The sequence below is a fragment of the Falco biarmicus genome, chromosome 8, assembly GCF_023638135.1.
Source record: "Falco biarmicus isolate bFalBia1 chromosome 8, bFalBia1.pri, whole genome shotgun sequence".
NCBI lineage: Eukaryota > Metazoa > Chordata > Aves > Falconiformes > Falconidae > Falco > Falco biarmicus.
In genome coordinates, this window is record NC_079295.1 from 11,917,858 (window position 1) to 11,939,072 (window position 21,215).

The following is a 21,215-nucleotide window of genomic DNA, read 5'->3' on the forward strand; positions in this document are numbered from 1 at the left end:
GGAACCATCAGGTTTGAAAGAGTTGAAAGCTGTTTTGCTGTTCCGGAAAAAAGTCTACTGAAAACAGAAAAGCAATCTTTTCCTGAAAGTTGTGTCTCCTGGAGAGCATGAGGAGCAGGGAGGTCCATTAGGAGACTGAGGTTTGTAAAGATGAGTGACACAGGATGGGCAGGCAAACAAGGTGAAAACAGAAGTGCCTCCTTTGCCCGATGGCTAGTTTCCAATCATAAATACATTACAAAAGGAAACCTTTTGTGTGGGAAAACATAATATGCAGCTGATCTCCATTCTATCAGGGCACAGCCTATCCCTAGGAGAGGAAAAAGAAGATCAAAGGAAAAAATTAAAGGAAGCAATATTCAATTTAAAGCACAGTTAACATGATAGAAATGAATAGTAAGAACAGCTGAAAGACACTCAGGGTCTGGGAGAGATGTATTGGCTGAAGGTACTGCAGTGTTTTCCATATTTGTCTGCTTTATTTTTAAACACCCAGAGCCTTTGCTTGATCAACACTTCCTTGTAAAACAAGGAAGCAGAGGAGGAGTGAGTGGCTGTGGGGAGAGAGGCAAATGAGGTTGGAAATTGATGATCTTCCCAGCCATGAAAGTCAAAATTCCTACTTGAAACTGAATCCTCCTGGAATGCTACATAGGCATGGGGGAAAAGGGGAGGGAAGGAAAGAAAGAAGATTTATTACTCAAGCAGAACTGAAATTCAGATGAGAAAAAGAACTGTTCAATCCATGTCTGAATGTCCATGACAGATCTGAAACTGGGTTTGTCATATTCCACTCTCCTTTGTACACATTAAAAAAAAAGGGAAAAAAAATACAGAGGAGGTTGCTGGGGTTTTTAAAGAGGGGGGAAAAAGGGTACCCAAGTCCCTTGATCTTATGAAGCCCTGAACTCCTATATTCCATTTATAGCTCGAGCTGGAATGACATCCCCCTTGATTAGCAAGCTGTCCAATCCAGCTACATGTCTCAGGACTGTATGAGGCACTAAGTGAAATATATATATGCCCTTATAGAGTTTAGCACATTGGGTCCACCTCCAGGGCACAGGCTGTAGCTCATTCTGACCACTGCTCCTCTCCCGGGAACAACTTCTAAGGTGTGGTTGGCTGGTGTTTTGTTTTGTTTTTTTTTAAAAAAAAAAAGTTTTTTTTTTGTTGGGGGCACCTTTACTTTCAAGTTTAAGCAGCACAAAATGGCACCAAAGAAAGATGTAAAGAAACCAGCAGCAGCACCAGCACCAGCACCTGCACCAGCACCAGCACCTGCACCAGCTAAACCCAAAGAACCTGCAATCGATCTCAAGAGCATCAAGGTAAATGGATGAACGTGTGCTGATTGCGGACCCAAAGGGGAATGTTGGTAGAGTCCCAGCTGAGACCTGCAGTGAAATGTTGTGTGTATTTGGTTCCGGTTTGGAGACTGCAGTGAAATGAATGAGTAACCTCAGTCAATGGATTTGTTGAGCTGCCTGAGTTTTTGATTGTTTTGGTAGCTGGAGGGGTATAAGGCATGGCGCATGATTTAACACAAGAGCAAAGCCTGGGGATTTCAAAAGTATTTTGGACTGTGGCCCTCAGAGCTTTTTACCAAATCAGTATCAGTCCGAGCTGTTCAGTAAAGCTAAATTTAAAAGAAAAAAAACCAACAAAACAAAACCCTCTAAAGCAGCATGTGCATGAGTACAGGAAAGGGTTACTGAAACTTGGAATGCAATGTTTTCCCATAGCACTGTACTAAAACCAAACCTTAATTTGCAGTTTCCCCTCAAATTCCTGTCAAAATTTTTGCAACCACCTCATGACAATTTGGTCATGTGTTTTGAGATCAGCATGGCTTATCTTTATAAGCAGAAACAAAACAAAACAGATTTAAAAAAAAAAAAAAAAGAAAGAAAGAAAAAAGGGATTTGGCAGTTTCATCTGTTTTCTTTTTATTTGTATTGTACAGCAAACATTGATAGACACCATGAGCTGGAAAGCCATGGATGGAAGCGCTTCAAGTGATTTCCTCTCACCTTTACATATTTGCTCAGAATTTGCAATTTGCTGCAAATCAAAAGCAACAAAGAGGAAGAACCCTTTGGAAGTTTCCCTTTTACTGCACTTCCATTTGATCTTATACTGTCTTCAGACTTTGCATGCCAACCAACATCAGTGATTGTTGCCTTGACCCGTCAAAGAAAACTCCTCCGTGTTGAGAAATTCTTTACTTAGGAAAGAGGAGAAGGAGGGTAAGCAGTTAAAGAAATTAAGAGACAGACCAATTTCTCTGGGTAGAACTATAAATAGTTATTCTCCACCTACCTGACAAGCTGATTGGTCCCAGGACCAATTTGCTAAATTCTACATAAGGAATCATGCCTATTATGGAGAAAAGAAGGACTACAAAGGCTCCTAATAGGACCTACTCATTTTCATCTCATGATGCATTCTGTTTCAAATATCTTACTACATATAGTCCCAAGATCATGACCCATTAGTGAAATTTCTTGAAGTTTACTTTAATTTTCACAATCAGTAGTCAGTACTTTTCTGAAGCAGTACGTAGCTTCTCACAAGAGTGAAGTTGAACCCACTGGCAAAGCAGAACAAGAGGAAATTAAAAAAAAGACATTTTTAAGTACTTTGAGAGATCATAGTAAAGACTACACCAAAAGCCCACTGTTTTTGAGAATACTGTCTGAAAATTAGATTAGACCCCACATTTTGCTCATCTCTAGAGATGAAGGGGAATGCAAGCTAGATTTCCTACTAAATAATTTAATGTGATTTGATAGCTTTCTATGTCCAGTTCATTAGGAGAAAAGAGAATTTTCAACTCCAGTGATTCTAGCTAATCTTTCTTTACATAAATAGACTTAATAGCATATTACCAGCTAAAAATGGCAGACTGCAGTCTGAGGCGTCTCTGCAGTTCACTCCTTTACCCAGACAGCTCTCTATAATGGCAGGAAATATATACTGCTAGCACAGAGAGAACGCTTCTGGTTTTGTTATAGTCAGACTGATAAGAGAAGATAGTCTCCCTAAATTATCTTTCTTTTGAAAATAATATCAGACAAAACATTTTCCATTTTGAAGAGAGGAGAAAAAACCCTGGATTAGCAAGACAAAACTATTAACACTAACATCAGCACGTAAGGATTACTATTCCCATTTCCTAATAAGTGAAGATATGGATAGTGTGATGGAGGTTACAGGACTACCCTGCAATCAAGTGGGTGGCACAGCCCCCTGCCCTGCATGCTTATTACTAGCATGTATCTTTCTGCAAATACCTCCTCCACTCTTCATCATGCCCTTACCAGGCAAGGAGCAGAGTGCCTCAGAGGTGTTGCAAGGGTGGACAAAGACACACCTCCTCCAACCCCCCCCCAGTGGGTGACTCTACCCAACGACACAGCCGTGGCCACAAGGTGATGCAGAAACGTATGCTGCACATGAGGGTGATACGTGTGCCCTCTATCCTTGATCTTCCCCTCTCACTCAAGACCCCCACATCGGGCAAGGGCTGCTTAAGCAGACTATGGCATCTCCAGTGCTGGGCTCTTCAAGAAGGCACCTGGAACAACCATGGTACTTTTCATCCTGCCTAGGGGCAGGGACTTGACAACCTCCCAGGGTCCCAACCAGCCACCCTGGTTTATCCTTTTTCACACTTTCAGAGCTCAGGCAGTGAAGGGAAACAACATTTTCTTCTAAGTGATTTACCTGGGAGACATGGCAGTCAGCAATCAAAGACTTTTGAGTCTAAAGCCAGCCCCTTACTTAGCATTAATTAACCTTGAGTACTTCCATTCAACTCTTAAAGTCTCAGTAAGGGAAAAGGCACAGAACCAGTTCCAGCAAAACTTTGGAGCCAGGGGTTACTTAAAGCTAAGCTTTTGACCAGGACTCAGTGAATGATCCTATACTGGGGCTCTTTACACTGATTTACCAGGTGTGGAGTCAAAGCCTCCAGCACTTTGAACAAGAACATCCTCTCCAATCCTCAGGGGAATTGGTGGCCATGCCAGAGCTTGCTACTAATGAGAGGTGAATGGGAATGCCAGGCTGCAGTGCCACGACAATATGAGGAGCCACACGGCAGGCAAACACACACAAAGGCTTTGTTAGCTTTTATAGACATCCAAGCCTCTTCTAACTGTTATAGCTGGAGTGGGTAAGAGTAGAGCTGCCCAATAAGGGTTTACAGCAGCCAAATAAGCCACATTTGGCAGTGCACTTCATTTTAAATTGGCATCAGAGATTGTAATATTCTCCAAAACAAGCAAGGTGGTTTACAAATGTTGGTAGTGATTCTTTCAGTGGTTCCCTTCCTCTCATGTGCCCTGCTTGGCCCATCTGCAGGGAATCTGTTTTTCTGAGCTTTTTGGAGTGCATGCTTTGAAAGTTAGGCTTTTTCTTTTTTCCTTAAGAGATCTCAAGCTGGGTTCTTGCAGATGCAGACATGCCAAAATTGCTTGTCACTATCAGAAGTTGTGGCAGGTCTTTTACTCTTTTCTGGGTTTCCCCTCCCCACCCCACCCCACCCCCACCCCCCACTTTAAATTAATCCAATGAAAGCAAATATTTGGTGAGTTGCTAGTACTAATAGCAGCTAGTATGGGATTTTCTATTTTGGAGCACCATCTATTGACTCTAAAACTGAGTAACAGGAATACCTAACTGCTAAAGACTCAAATCTCTAAACTCAGCCCTTTCTCAGCTCACCTTAAGTTACGGTACAACCACCACAGGAAGAGAGTCAACACAGGGAGGGAAAACTTGTTTTTAAATGGAAATGTAAAGACCCTTTCCCCTCTTCTCAAGAAAAACCAAAAAATTCAATCTGCTTTGCACAAGCCTTTCCAGACTAAAATGATTATTTCCAATTTTCTTTATTGCTAGCATGGCTTGGATTTAAACAATAAGTACAAAGGTTGAAGATTAAATCATAACTAAGAGAAGAAAAACAGGCCAATGGGTGTATCTGAGAGTTACCACCAGGAACCAACCATGAGTAAAAGCAAAATGACCATATGGGTCATTTTCTTCAGAGAACTCCCGGTAGTTCTGTAGTTAAAACCATAGCCAAGGACACTCCCAAAAAGATAGTTACCTGTCTTGTTAGCTTCCTTCTCCCACACAAGCCTGAGTGAGAAGAAACATTTAGTTGATGAACAGCACTACTATGGGTCTATGTCTGCGATATCTGGGATGAGACATTAATGATGAGGATGTCTCATGCTGGGTTTTGCAACTGAGGCAGTGGGAAATGGATAAAATTCATACTGCCCAAATTGGTTTAACAGGAAAAATGTGGGCTTTCCTGCTGGAAATTTAAGCGCCCTTCCTAGCACACACCCCCAGTCCTTGGACTGAGACCAGGCTCATAACATTAACTGAGATGTTTTGGGATCTGGGTGCTGGAGACGCTGAGTGCAGTGCTGCATAGGCTTCTGCTCTGCAGATGGTGATCTGAACGTGTAGCACCCTGATCCAGTGTCACACCAGGCCCTTTACCTTGTGGATACACCTGTATATCCCTTCTTGAGCAGAAACAGAGATTGGGGTCTTGCAAGTATCCATGGTGTAAGTGAGGTTCATTTGGTACTCAAGGTTTCCCATGCTAGTGTTTTCAAGACTGAAATCCCAGGACACCAATTATGCCATGTCCAACTGCAGATAAGATACCTACATCTTTAGGGGAAAAATAATTTAAAGCTATCAACTTGTAGACTTGCTAAGGCCTTGTGTAACTGTGTGATGCATGACAAAGCCTGCTGCATGGAAGCAAACCTGTGTGATCTTTTGTTTTTAAATACAGAGCTCTTAAGGCAGTAAAAAGTTTCTCCAAGTGTCCTTAATTCTTGTTACATTCATTACTCAAGTAGGTCATCTCTGAACAGACATTGCATTGGATATAACCAGAGAGAGGTAAACTCACTAAAATGCACTGACAGAAAGCTTCTGGGCTGGAGGGCAAGCAGAACAGCAAATGTCAGCTGAAGTGCTGGGAGAGCTATTACACTGCAGACAAACTCCATGTGAAGCTGTGGAGTGAGAACCGGAATGTTAACAGTAGCTTCGCTCATAGGGCTAAGGGCTTTATTAGGAACTGGCAGGTTTTTGCCTGAAATTTTTGGCTCAGGCCTTCAGATGAAGCCTGATCCAGCTCCAGCAACAACTCCAGAAAGATTCTCTAAGACTGATATACCTGTTGAACAAGGTCACCGGTCCCAAGTGTCCTTTCAAGTAGGAAGAGGACGAGTGCAAACATGACTTAGCCTTAAGAGATACAAAGACGCCCACCTGATGCCATTTAGACCAGCTTCCTGCTACTGCTTTGACCACCGAGATACGGTACCATTCAGGATCCACCCCAGAGCAGAGCAGCTCCAGCTAAATCCCTTGCCCATGTAAACCCCGGCACTGATGCCAGACTCACGGTGGCAGTTGCTAAATCACTGCAGAGTCAAGACATGCCATAAAGGTGTCCCAGGACAAGTAACTTGGACATCAGACTCAGCTATACACCAAGACATCCCTGCAGGACATTGCTGAAAACCAGAAGGAAAAGCAAATAGAAAAGCCCTCACTATACTTTTATTTACAAAGTTTTCATATGGACTTTGCCTCCTTATTTTCCTAAAGTGCTGCTAAGCAAGGAGTCCCTCAAAAGTAGTGACTGCCCATATGTATTAGAGACACATTTTATGTTTGTTAACGTGAAAAATTATTTGGAAAACAGTGATTATTTTTTTTACAAGCTCTATTCTTAGTAATTCACAGCTTTAGCAGCATTTATAAATGATAACTTATGGCCTTTGGAGGGTCTGGGGAGTGACAAACTCCGGTAGAAACACTGGAATTTAAAGCAAATTACACAGTAACATTTCGAAAGCTCACAGAGTAATTTCAAGTGTCGACAGTGGTTGTGTGGCAGACACTTTCTCCCATAAACTAATAAATCAAAACAACCCCACAATATTTCTAAAATACTTTTTAAACCCCCATAGAGCACAGAGTGTAACAGATAGTAACAAGATATTTGAGTTTATCTTACATAAGGCAAGAAGAAGGTGACTAATTTAGCCAATGACAAGTAAAGAAAGAAGCTGTCTGTAAGGAGATATGAAAAAGCCAGTCTGGAAATTTGCCTCCACTTCACTGAGGCTTTATTCCATCTTATACCCATTGCCAAAAAGCACTTTCAACTGGCTGCTTTACCGCATAGTACTTAAATGTCAAGTAGCAATAGTTTAAATAATGTTAATACTCTAACATTGCCACTGGGAGGCATCTTAAAACAACAAATCCCAGAGCCTCACATTTCCGCACACATCCTCTCGATTATACACATTCACACAAAACTAAATGTAATTAGAAAATGGACACTTTCATAAATGAGCACAACTGAGTGCACTTCCACCACGAAGCTAATAAAATCTGTTCAAACTGGTATGACCAACAGATCAGCTAGAGCACATTTCACTCCCAAGACATTTCAGAAGGGCACATTAATTAATTGGCAAGGCACATCCAAAAGTTTTTGTACCACTGTAAAGCAACTGTGAAGTTCCAAGCTTTAAAAATAAACAAACTTGGAAGTTACACAGAATGCTTAGAAAAAACTCAAATTCATCTGCAGTCCATTAAATTTAAAGAGATTTTGAGCTATTCTTCCAAAACTCATGGTATCTCACACAATTTTCTCTCTTGTATTAAGGGTGGTCATTTTTATTGTTTCTTCAATTGTATTTCCAGGCAGCTCTGTTCTCAAAACTGAGCTCTCTTTCTCAAGAGCTCATCTGCTTCTAATATTTTTCCACCTCATAAAAGACATGAGGACAAATCCATCAGACTGTTGATTCTTACTTAAATGAGAAGTAGCCTCTCTAAAATCTGTGGCATTGATCGTACAAGCTATCGATCTTGGGTGAGAGACGGAAGAATGACAGCCTGCTTTTCAGAAGGGATTGAGAAGTGTGTAATCGAGCATTCAGTGGTGTCTACTGGAAAAGATGTGCAGCTGTATTAATCAAGGAGCAGGCATTAATGGTGAACAGTTATCATATGAACTGCTCTAGGCACAATCCTAGTTTATCTCCACCCAAAAATAAAAAGAATCCCTCTAGTCCTGAATAGAAGGCTAAATATACAATGAGTATCCTAGGGGACTCTCCTATTTTCTCCTCTCTGATTTCCCAAGACATCTGATATGCTCTTAGTCTCTGCTACAGATACAGTACCTTGAAATATCTGATGACTGTCCAATGAAATCCTAATATTATTCCCTTCTCTGTAATTTACCCAAAGGGTAACAAGCAGGTGGAGCAGCTGAATGCTTTAACTCCCAGCAGCATCTTTCCCCAGGGCTTTTCACCCTGCCCAGACATTTACACATTTACAGTGAACACAAAGCAACCATCACTCAGCACACCTGTACTCAGCCCCAGTGCCCACTGGCCTAAACAAGTGAGCACAGCCCCACGCTGCAAAGGTCAGGGCCCTAAGACCCATGAACGAGTGATTTGGAGGGAAATTAGGAACTTTGATAACAATTTGGAAATAAAGTTTTGTGCAGATTGGGTCTTCTACTTAGCTGGTGATAAAGAGTTGCATACAACTCTATCCACCACATCCTATATAACTGGGACCTGGTCAAAATGCCTCTACCTAGCAACAAGATGACTAGAAGGTGGTCACAAACTACACAGGGAAAAGCCTTAATCTTCAAAACAAATGAAAAAAAAACCAAAACACACCACCTTTTGCTTTGTCTATAAATAAGGGATAAGCCAAGTTAGAGAAATCCAGGTCCTTCTGGTCTTTCCATGTGTTGCACTTCCTTCAACTTTTCATTATACTGGGGGGAAGCAGGGCAGGGAGTTCATTATTTTAAGCTGAACTCCCTAAATTTCAACAATATCAACATTTTCCCTAAAGCCCTGAGACTCATCATGTCCTCTGACAATCCATACAGCACTGCCAGTATCAGAACAAAGATCACTGCAAAATATTTCTCTCTACTTTTTGAAGTTTATGAAAGCTCCTTATAGGATCAGAAATTTTAATTGTTTTTAAGTGATGTTTGAAATACTTTCTACAATAAGGCCCTTTGTAGGTGGCCTTACTCAAAGCAAGTAGCATTTTAAGCCCTCAACAGACCCTATTGGCTTAAAGCAGGGTGATCCTTAATTCAAGTGAATGCAACATGCCCATGCTAGAATATTTCATCCCACCAGAACTCTGCCTAGTGAGCTTTTATTCAAGAATCAGCAATAAAATGAAGGGTTGATATGGTGCACTAGTATTTCCTCATCTAAATTCTGAGCCAAAGTCTCACATAGTCAAAAGATCAGCTTATATGTAGATGCTTCTCAATTTATACATATTTGATAGCCCATTCAAGCCAGATGGCCAATCCAGGTATCAATTTTCTATGCCCAAGACAAATGCACCCAAATTATTTTCTGCTTGACATCTAAAGTCTTTTGAGATTAGTGTTGTTTGTAGCCAACAATAACGCTTACCTGGAAGTAAGCAAAAATGTTCAAGAACATTAATCTAAGTTTTCCTTTAAAAACATCTTTTTTTGTAAACCTGTTTTCCATGGAGCTTTTCCTAGTTGCCAGCACTGGAGAGCAAGAGGCTGAGGGCAGAAGGAAAATTCCACAAAAGGCAACACACTGCATTGACCCAGGCAACATTTCAGCTCTGCCAAAGTCTTTAGAAGGCTCTTCTATTAATGCATTGGGACTGATGGCCAAGATCTGTATTAGCTTTCTCACCGCCTACATCCTGCTCCAGCCAGTATTAATCAGGAGGTCTGCACTGTGCTGAACCTATGTTAGATAATTTAGAGTCAAGCATCAAACCCCTTTTTGATGCAACCACACCTGATCATGGCTACACTTTGTTCTGAATGCATCCCTGTTCCTACAGGCTAATAGATTAACTATAGCAGAAAAAAACCAAAAAATTATGGATTGACAGTGGAGCCTTTTTCACACTTGGTGTACTTTCAGATATTTCTCCAAAAATGCAAATAATCTGATTGGGTAGAATTTTTTCCAGCTAAAATTCCAGCATGCTTAGAAAATTCTTTGCAGTTCTATCTTTAGTTTTTAAAACAGGAGGTAAGAGGTCAATTTTCAATCAAATATTTTGATCTATTTTGATTGTTCAATTTTTAAAAAATAATAATACAAAAAACCCCAAACAAACAAACCACACACAAAATAAAAAACTCCCCCTCAATAAAGTTAAGTCTGCTTGGATTTGATTCTTTTTTTCAGAGCCCTCAATATACTGAAAAGAGACGTTCACAAGTGTTATGCTTATTTCAGGGTAACTAGGCAGGCTTCAGGAGAAAATTTCCTTCACTAATCACATATTGTCATTAGAAAATGAGGAGCAGTGAACGCTTAACAAAGGAAATCAATAGAAACGAGGGAGGGAATTTGAGTTTGCAACAGACAGTCTGTTGTCATCACAAAACCGTTCCCACCTCTGCTCCATGGCTCTCTTAACCCAGTTGAGATGACGAGGAAATGAAGAAGTTTGGAACAGAGTTTTCTAAACCTTTTAAAATGTCTCACAGCATCAGTTTCAGAGATTTTACATGGGCTTGGAGGATGCTACATGGTGGGACTAGATCTTTGCTACTGAAGAAGCTGCAGCCTCTACCTCCTGCAACCTACCTAGAAACTCTCCACTTGTAGTCCCACCATGACCCCTCCACTCTGCAACCCAAAAAGCAAGTAGCCCTTTCCTCACCATCAGTCATCCTCCCAGTTCACAAAGCCTTTTGGAGGTCTTAGCTTCTATCACAGCTTGCCTCCATATCACAAAACCCACAGTAGTACGACCTTTCACCACACCAATGTGCTCTGAAGCGGCATACTGGTGCCCTGCCTAACCCCAGCCCCAGAGGAAGAGTGTCCGACAGAGCACAGACTACTGCGAATGCAAATTTCCCACTGACCTGCAGGGTACATTTATGCACCAGCCGCTAACCTAGCAACACAGGATCCAAAACACAGGGATAATTTTTCCCTGAAAAATGTTCAAAATTTGGAAAACATGACCAGTGAAGAGGAGGACCTTCACAGTTGGACACCACCTCCATCAACGGGTTAATCTGCTTGGTACCAAGAACTGGATCACACTGAGCAGACCAGGAGCAGCACACTCATCTAATGCTGAGAGCTATATTAACCTCACAAGGGGGTGAGCAAACCCCAGCAATGGTACAAGGACCATCCAGCTGCATCTAACACACAGCCTGTGTGCCACATGTAAAACCAGCCAGCTGGGCAAACACGTGGCACTTCTCACCCTCAGTGCTCCTTGCTCACTGACTTCATAGCGTATTGGAGAAATAGAATCCTTCCCTATAAGGAAGTCCTAGTGGGTCTCGACACGGAATATCTCCTCTTGACAGTATGGACCCAGAAAGTGCTGACATGAATCAAACTTACTGCTTGCCACTCCCTGCCCCTCTCCAGCCTCCTAAAAATAGCCATCATAAGATGTCGATCAAGACATGGAGCCTCCTGTCACTTTGCCCTAAGAAAGCTAAAGAACTCGTCGAGGGGAGGGACCACTTCCTTCTGACACCTAATCCAGGCAATGCCGTCAGCACCGCCAGATAAATAAGGGGAAGAAAGGCCAGGAAAGCAGGACCACTCTCAGGACCTCTCAGCTAATCCCTCCTGCACGTCTGCTGCTCTTCTTCCCAACTCTCAGCCATGGTGGGTCCACTAGAAAGCTAATGGTTAGCAGTGAGCCAGTGTATTTTACATAAGTAGATCAGACTTCTTGCTCAAGTTACTTCTAAGGGGGGGAAGGACAATCTAGAAAACAGTTTAGATTTGCTTGGCTTTCCTCCTTAAACCTTAAAGACTATGTGAGGTTTTCCAGTCAGCCTCAACTTCTGCACCAGGCAATAGTAGACGTGCAGCTCCTGTAGCTTCAGACAGAACAGTTACAATTCGCTAGTGCTATCTGCTAAGCTTTCTATTACTTAATTTTTTTAAAAAAAAAATCTGATGCGACTTGCTAAAGTGGCAAAAGAAAATAGTAATATATTTATGTAAGAAAATATAGTTTAGTACTTTATGAAACAATGTACTGTCAAAAACTAATTTGAAACACAAATGTTGAGTCATTTGATTTCTATGTTAATGTAAAAAAAGCTGCTTGTTAAGCAATTTTACCTCAGATGGTCTTAGTAAAACAGGTCTATACTAAAACAGTAAGTAACCTGATGGTACATTAGCGACTTTGTTAGTTAAGAAACTAGATTTTCATTGCTTCTAGCCACAACCTCGGCTTTCCCTGGGATGCAAATTTTAATGGAATCTTTAAGAATAGACCTGGTGATGCATTTTTACAAGAGAAGTTGCTAGTTCAGGTTGCTATGGCCTAATTATGTTAGGTAAGACAAATGGGAGAGCACTCAGCTGCTTTGTGCTTTCTCTCAGTGCATTTTCAGCAGTACTAGCTCTTTTTCTCTCTCTTTTTTCCCAACTGCAGTCCTTCACTCCTGACCAAATTAATGGTAAGTGAAATAAAAGTTAAACTTTAACAAGGGGCGGGAGGGGAAACATAATGGCTACCAGATGCTAAATATTCACTAGTCTTAACAGCTCTTTTGCTACCTGCGTTACTTCTGCACATCTGAAAGGCCCCATTTTTGCTGTTTTGGAAGATGACTCAAGGATTGAGCTGGACGCTTTAGAAAACAAACAGGTTCTCCCCCAGCCCCCCCTTCCTAAGCTATTTTTTGTGATTGATTTCCTTCCAACAGATCGAGTTCTCCAAGGAGCAACAGGATGGTAAGTTACAAGAGAGCTGGTGTGTTTTACATGTATGTGGGTTCAGAGAGGACCTACAGGCTCAGAAGTTCAACCTTTATGAACAGATGAGCTAGGACTTCAGCTGGTATAAATCACCAGACCCTTGACTTCAGAGGAGCAGTGCTGACTTCTGTTGAACAAGAATTTGATTGTAGATTTAGGTATAATTTATCTGGGTGCTTATGTGCTGCCCAAGCTGAGAAGTTTAAGCCATGATACAAAGAGGAAATATGCTAGTGTTACCAGCTCTACTTTCTGAACATTTTTCAGTTGTGCTCCTGTACTGGCCATTCACAAGGATGCTGAAAATGGGTCTTGCATTTGAAAGTCATAGGGGAAATAGGCAGATGAAGGACAACAGAAAGATGGGGTGGGCTGAAAATTTTAGGTAGCTGCAGTGACATTGCAATTTTACATGAACAGGAGATGCAAGAGGCCTACATGTCATTTTTGCCAGGAGGTGTTGTGGTAAGGGAGGAACAAAGGCTATTTTACTATAAACACATTTATGAAACAAGGAAATGGTTAGCAAATAAGTGACTTGTGTAAACTGTTGCTTATAAATACAATACTCCGAATATGATGCAATTCTTGAGCATCTTGCTGTATTCTTTGCTTCACAGCAGCAGCAAGTTCCATTATTTTTTTTCTAGAAAGATCTGATTAAAAATTGTGACATGAACAAAAATTCCCACTGAAGCTCTGGAAGCCTAAGCTGGAGTGTTTAAAATATCCTAAAGATGCATTTGGGCTATATTAAATAACATAGGTTTAAAAAAAATGTCAAAAATTCGGTAGCAAATATAGTAGACTTCTCACTGTGAACAAAGTATTTAGAATGGAAGACACAAGGATTTACTAGAAATCCAGAGGGAGAGGAATAGCTAGAAGCAGGTCTTAAGAGAAAGCCCTAAACTTCCTGAACACCAGCCTGCTCTGGGTTACACAGTCAAAGCAATAAGGAGAGGTATAGTGCAGGAGACTGGAAACATTTCTCCTCCTGCAGTCCAAATACTCCCTGTCACAAAGAAAATTATTTGGACTCCTTCTCACTTTTTAGTTCCAAAACTTTTACAAAAGTGTTGGGAGGATTCGTGGAAAAATGGCATCAATTCGAAGCTGCTGGCATATATAACAAAGCAAAATATTTCTTTCAGCTTCCTTACATATTTCAGATCATCCAGCTGCTGTAATGCTGAGATGACTGAACCAAGCAATGGAGCAATTAAAAGCTACTTGACAGAGGGAGAGTTTCCCAGGAACAGAGATGTCCCACCCTCAGTAACTATTTCCATCCACACAGGCTGACGCACCAGCAGCTGAGTAATACCCTCCTCAGAGAGGGACTTTAGACATGCTTACCCCAACAGATGGATAAACTAGGACTAGCTTTAAATAAAAAGAAAAACCCCACAGCAAAGATAATATTGCAGTGAAACGCATGCCTGAGATACAAAAATAAAATCAGGCCTTTTCTCCAAGCTGGGAAGCAGCATTCAGAATCCAGCGAACATAAAACTTCACGGGATTTACAGAACAGAGAAACTCTCCTGATGGCTTTGCTAAGAGCAAACTGGCATTGTTTTACACCTCACTCTGGCTAAATGTCATTAATGCACCAGATGAAAGATTGGATCATATGGTATAAATCACTACAGTTCTATTGACCTCAGCTGCTAGAGCAGGAGCTGATAACAAGTTGGTATATTGTAGGAGGAAGCTCTAAACAGCTCCAGAAGGCCTTGATTTCATACCCTGCAATAAAAGCTGTAAGGGGAGAGGGTTAGCAGTAAAGGGTTATAGGTCTCTCACATCAGACAGTAAGAAGATTAGTTTCAGATGTATTAGTTTACAGCCTAGCAGGCCGACATTGTGTATCAGCAGTTTTATTGGGTGCTAGCAACTCCTCCACTAAGGCAGTATATGGATGGCAAAAGCAGGAACCTAAATACCTCTGCATCACACGTCCCCAGCACAAGATGAATGAAGACATGATTTGAAATGTGGCTTATTACTCCTAAATCTGCCCCAAGGCACAAAGAACATTCCACCTACACAAGCTGCGAAACACAAAGCCTGTCTAGCTGCTGGAAGTGCATCACAGCCAAGGGAAAGCAATTTTGCTTGGCTTACTTGGAGCTAAAACACGGCACCATCACCATCAGACACTGCAATGCAGAAAAGATCAACAGCACAGTTCAAGATGCTCTTGACATAAGAGGTTTGAAGATAGCTTTTTAGCTAGATCCTTGCCCCCCACCTCTTTTTTAAAAAGCATGTTTCTTTATTCAACAAATTCTCTTGAAAAACTCTAAAAATACAGTAAGATGATTAACATGGAACTTTGCAGCAAAAGATGAAGACTGGCAATGCAATGAAGGCAACTGTCTATGCTGATTTTTGGTAGCAGAAATGTCTGTAGCAAAGATGAAATAAGCGAACATTGATCACTTGGCAGCACTGAAAGAAGCAAAACCTCAAAGTGTATGCACTGCAAAAGCACTGGAATAAGGCACCACACAAGTACTGCCAACTGGAAAAGCTGGATGTACATGCATCTGTAAGAAGCAGGGACAGACCTCAAAGGGAAGAGGGAGCAAACATGGGTAGAAACGTCATTGTAAGGCACTTTTAAAGGAAAACAAAGGTAGAAACATTTGAAATCTACCTTCAAGGTTCCCATTAGCATTGTGTAGTTGAGATGCTGGGATTGCAGGCAGGACTCATCAAAGCAGTCAGATGTTTTGCACCGCTGGGACTTTGACAGAAGGGTCTCAGTCCTCTGGTGAGATAAGGTGGAGTGGATAACATTTTTGCCTTCTGCTGCTATGTCATGTAAAGAAACCTGCTCTTGAATGGCAATGTGTTGTAGAAAGCTTATCTTTCCCCATGCTTAAAATAACTGTGGGGTCAATCGCAAAACTATTGATGGTTATTAGCGCCAGGAAAGCTGTGAAAGGTAGATATAAAAGTTTAAAAATAGTGAAACCAAAATGCCAGAGGGGAGGAGTTTTTTCTTGGGATTGTGGGCCAAAAATTCCCCTGGCTAACTCCACTGGAGTTGGTGGAACAGTGCCAGATGACAACAGGCTCACATCTTTGTCAATACAACTTTTCAATAGGGAGCTGCCTGGCTCAATTTGACTGTTACTCTCCCCTTGCAGACTTCAAGGAGGCCTTCCTCCTCTTTGACAGGACTGGTGATGCCAAGATCACCCTGAGCCAAGTTGGCGATATCGTCCGGGCACTGGGGCAGAACCCTACAAATGCTGAGATCAACAAGATCCTGGGCAACCCCAGCAAAGAGGGTAAGTACCCTACAGTCTCTCATGAGCCCTTCCTGAGGCTGAGGAGTCACAATATAGTCATCAATAGTCACAGCAGGAGGGAGAGAGCTTTTGTTCTGATGGGGAGCAAGGGGGACTCTGCAGCAACAATACACAGAATTTTTCCTGTTCCTTTATGAGGATGATGGGGAATACTGTTCTCAGAAAGAGGAAAACCTTCTTCTTGAGAGAATTCTATGTAGGGACCATTTTGGTATCAACTTGGTGTAGGTGTAACACACTCATTGCTGCTCACAGCCCATTTGTGCCCCAGCCCTTGCTGAGGAGCTGCAAGTCCATTTCTAACAGCTGATACTCAGCCCTTCAGGTCCTTCCAGTGCAGGATCTTCTGCAGAAGCCAAGACATTCCCTGGGACTGGAAACCCACCTGTATATTTCTGCTGACTGGGGTGGTCTGCTCAAAGCTCCTACAAACCTAGGCATGCTGAGGCATATGTTGGCCATTTATTGTAGTGGCCATTTTCTATTTCCTTTTTTCTACCCCCTTAGAGGTAAGAGAAATTGTAAATATTGTAGTCATCTCTTTCTAACAAGGATGTAGCTGCAGGTGATCCCTGATTTCAGTCATGCAGAACCATATTAAGATGGACTAAATTATATTCAGACCCTCAGGCCTGGTAAAGATGGCTCTGAGGAACAATGCAGAAGACCAAAGTTAAGCATTAGCACCAGCAGGAAGCACTGAGCAGAGGACTAACACAGAGGTGAGACCATGACAGTACTTTAAGTGACTACAGCAATAACTGACAGTGATTTTGATACAGCTGCATAGCAAAATAGTTTCTGTAACAATTATATACTCAAAAAATCTCTCACATGTTTCCATCTATTGTATTTCATCACTGTCCAGATGAAGGCTGCTCTTCGCAAAGATCCATACAAATAAAAAAAAAGAAGAAAAATTCTTTTATTTGGCAGCCTTGCTCCAACAAAAAAACATTTGGGGAAGGCCTCACTGAGGACTACAACTTCTGGCTCATGACAACAAACGGGTTAGATGCCCTAAGCTTGTGAGCCCTGAACGTGTCAATAGTAAATTTGGACACCACCTCCACTAAACATTCCTATTTTTGATTAGTTTATTATTTTGCTAACAGTCTTTGCTACCACATCCAAGAGACCCTGAAGATGTCAGTAACATGTCAGCAACCTCAGGGGTTTGTCTAAGTCACAACATTACCTTTTCCCACTGTTGGGGTACAAGATTTCTCTTTTACTGTGTTCTGCAGTTCCCCAACTCCCCAAATCTTTACAAAGATCAACTCAGACAGCAAGTTTCATTTCTGAACGGAAAATACAACATGCACATAAGCATATAATATTATGTGAGAAGAGGGCTGGAGCAAGGATGTGGGAAAAAAAATAAAATGGATGTGAAAACTAACTCCCACAATAAGAGAGAATCCAGATTCTACAAAGGCCCTGTCAAATCCCAAAGCAAAGACTAAAGTAAAGAATGGAAAGAGGTATGCAAATGAGGTGGGAGGTCCTCCCGTATTTCAGGGCAAGTATCCCAAAAGAACAGACATAGAAATATCTAGCATGTGGCAACTGGTGCTTTCTTTCCAGAGATGAATGCCAAGAAAATTACTTTTGAAGAGTTCCTACCCATGTTGCAAGCAGCTGCTAACAACAAGGATCAGGGTACCTATGAAGACTTTGTTGAAGGTCTTCGTGTCTTTGACAAGGAAGGCAACGGCACAGTCATGGGGGCTGAACTCCGTCACGTACTGGCTACACTGGGTAAGGGATTATTGTCTTTGTGAGCACTTTTAAAATCACTGCTGTTTGAAGGCATGAGAGAGGGAGGAAAGATATTCTAACCAATTTGGAGACGTAGGAGGCTACAAAGCCAGACAAGATTCTGGGTTTCCTAACTGTGAATCCACAAGGAAAGCAAACACAAAACTCAGTAGAAAGTCCAAAGGAAAAGCTTTTGTTTATTACTTCTAAATTAAGACTAGGTATCAAAAGTGTTATTTGAGGAATAGAGAGGAAGGCTGTAAGCCTCAGTGATGTAATGCACGTGGACATAGGTAGAGGATTTGCTGCATAGTTTCTTTACTCTGAATGAATAACTAGAACCCCTGACTATATGCAAGTGCAAAACTTCTAAAGAAAGTTAAAATTAATGCTCAGTTCATATATAGGTCATTTTATTACTAACTCAGGCAAAAAAGGGAAGCCTTTGCAAAAAGGCTGTAGAGTTCAGCTCAGCTGCGTGAAAGAATAAACCAAGCTCTCTCCACTCTCCAGGTGAGAAGATGACAGAAGAGGAAGTAGACGAACTCATGAAAGGTCAGGAAGACTCCAATGGCTGCATCAACTACGAGGGTAGGTGCAAGAGTTCAACACCCTCTCACTCTACATTTCTTCTCTCTCTCACTCGCTCTCTTGAGTTTCATTGCAGTTGGCTTTTAGCTTCTCAGGCAAATCAGTCAGACAAAGCTACAGCTGAGTTAGGTCGAAAGGCTTATGCATGAAAACAACTGTTGCAATATGCTTTGCCTGCCGTCACACCACTCAGACTAGGCTCAGCCAGAGCAGAGAAGGCTACTTCAGTCGATGCCAGATTTCTAGACTCTCTGACTGTGTAGAGCAGTTGCAGTGATTGGAACCAATCCTATAGTTAATGCTTAGGCAAAGTGTTCTATTTGCCATATAATTAGTCTTATCACACTTAAGCAGGAAGAGAATTTGTACAACATTAAACACTTAAAACTTTCTATCACATTGTTGGGTCAAATCTGATCAGGAACATGTATTTTCAATGCCATCAGCTCATGAACAGCTGTTATTTTAAAAGGTATTCCCCAAAGTAACATTTGCTGCTTCTTCTAACTAGCATGTCTGTATTTTTCCACAGCTTTTGTAAAGCACATCTTGTCTGTCTAAGTGGACTTCCCCAGATACCAAATGGTACGTTGTTCTTATTTGCACACTTAATTTTGCCTGTCTGCTATGCTTAAAGGCTTCTACATGCTCATGGCCAGATATAGGTTGTGAAACCAATATGACACCACCTTCCCAATGATACAAGCAGAAAAGGATACTGCTGTCCAAGAGCAAAGAAAGCAGGAGTGCCTGTTCCCAGTTCTATAACTGGTTGGAAAATGTGTTTAGTGAATTTTTCAAACATACCCAAATTGTGAAAAGAAATGTTCAGTTTATTCATGAGTATAGAAGTACTCAGGCTTAAATATAACTCTAGATCTCTGTTGTCATACAAAATCAGAGTTTAAACTATGCAAACTGGCAGCCTGAGACATTTATCCTACAAGCACATTGAGATTTTGTTTTAGAAAAGGAAATCAAAGCAATGCCTTCTGATAATTTATAAGTTTCTGTAAAGACAGAGTAGCCTGAATACTTGTGAGAACTACTGAGAACAGCTTTTTAAACAAAATAATCACCGGAAAAGAGTATTCTAACAGTCATGATCAATAGTTAAAAGGGCTTCAAAAGTACCCAGTCATTTAGCAGTTCTACAAGTAAGGAAACAAAAAACAACAACAACAAAAAAAACAAAACAAAAAAAAAGCAAAAAAACCAGCACTAAACCTTGATATGCTGCCATTTTGTCCAAAGAAAAACCCAGCAGCTGTCTTTAAAATGCAAACATAAAATATTTTGGGTCTGTGGGTTTATTTGAACCATTAGTTATTCTATACCAGGGAAGATATATTCCAAACTCCTGTATGAAACACCACCTCAAAACAAAAAACAAGGGCTCAGTTTGTCATTTTCAAAGTGTTTCTTCAGCCAATGTTGACCTCAAGTCCAACTCTCCCATTCCTTCCCAGAATAAGTCAAATTCAGAAAGACCAGATGGCACTCAAGATTTGCCTGAAAGTCTGTCACCATCAACATGGAAACTGCATAGAACTGGATAACGTGCCTCCAATCCCACCACTTTTTACCAGTACATCCATTTGTATCACCTCGGGGTCTCTACATTTTCATTTAAAAAAATCACTGAACTTTCACAAGGACAAGCTAGATGGAATAAACTGCTACCATCCAGGATCCATCCATCCCAAGCATGTTTTTCCATGTTGTTTGCATTGAAACAATGTAATCTCTTGGAAAAAATAAAGTATCAATAAATCCCTGTGGTCACTTTGTGGCTATAACGTCTTTTTTAACTCTGAAGTTTTTCAAACCCACTCAAAGCAGCACTCAGCACTTAATTTGGTGGGTTTTGGTTTGGTTTTTTTTTTCCTTTTTCCTGTGTATTGTATTTCACCAAATAAAGTTTTATGGAAAGAAAATATATAGATACAACTCCAGGAGGTCACTCTATTTAGTCTGAATGAAGGGTGTTTTCTTTGGGGACTGGGAGGAGGAATAATTAATGAACTATCTCAGCACTTAAACGTTTTTGGGAGGAGACTTGGTAGCTGGTGTCAGAAGAGCGCCCAAGGTGTCACCTGCCCTGGCACACCAGGCAAGACCCAAAACCAGCTAGGGTGGCCCTGCTGTGGGGGTCTACACAGAGCCACTCCTCCCAGCAAAATCTCTGTAATGCTGCAACAACAGGTCCACAGCACTGTTAGGAAAGGGTCCTAGCTACCACCTGTATTCATTGCTTTAAGGACAACTAGAAAAAGCCATCAGAAATAACAGCCACCCTAAAAGGCTCTGTACCTGGAACCAGCCCTGGGGCTTTCATTCACTGGGCAATGGCAAGAGAAGCCCAATTACGCCTTTTGCAATGACAGTGGGAATAGCCATTGCTCAGGAAAGTATTGTTACCTGCACATCTCCCTGCCCTTAAATGTAGCTCCTCTCTCTTATCCTTAAGCGTTCATGGAACTGTCTTAATCCCCATCTGAGCGTCAGCTTGTTCTATTAAAATCCAACTTCACCTTATTAAGTTACTATGTATGAAATGACCATAATTCAAGTGCCAACAGGTGCAGCAGGGCACAGCGAGGGTGGCTGGCACCAGAATAAACTGCAGCCCTTGGAACAGCAGCTGTCTCTTTTCTGAGGCTTCCCA

General features: G+C 41.4%; 1 protein-coding gene across 2 annotated transcripts; it reads left to right on the plus strand.

Annotated features, from left to right (window-relative positions):
• Nucleotides 1-1,038: 1,038 nt before the first annotated feature.
• Nucleotides 1,039-20,332, plus strand: MYL1 (myosin light chain 1). 2 transcript variants are annotated; one of them, XM_056349278.1, is made up of 7 exons: nucleotides 1,039-1,331; nucleotides 12,818-12,845; nucleotides 16,031-16,174; nucleotides 17,783-17,956; nucleotides 18,470-18,547; nucleotides 19,080-19,132; nucleotides 20,017-20,332. In XM_056349278.1, exons 1-6 carry the CDS (start codon nucleotides 1,212-1,214, stop codon nucleotides 19,106-19,108), a joined length of 573 nt encoding a protein of 190 aa, XP_056205253.1. In that variant the 5' UTR covers nucleotides 1,039-1,211; the 3' UTR covers nucleotides 19,109-19,132; nucleotides 20,017-20,332. The 2 variants fall into 2 exon arrangements, with proteins under 2 accessions (XP_056205253.1, XP_056205254.1); XM_056349279.1 differs by lacking the exons at nucleotides 1,039-1,331; nucleotides 12,818-12,845 and adding exons at nucleotides 11,671-11,759; nucleotides 12,544-12,568.
• The last annotated feature ends 883 nt before the right edge of the window (nucleotides 20,333-21,215 follow it).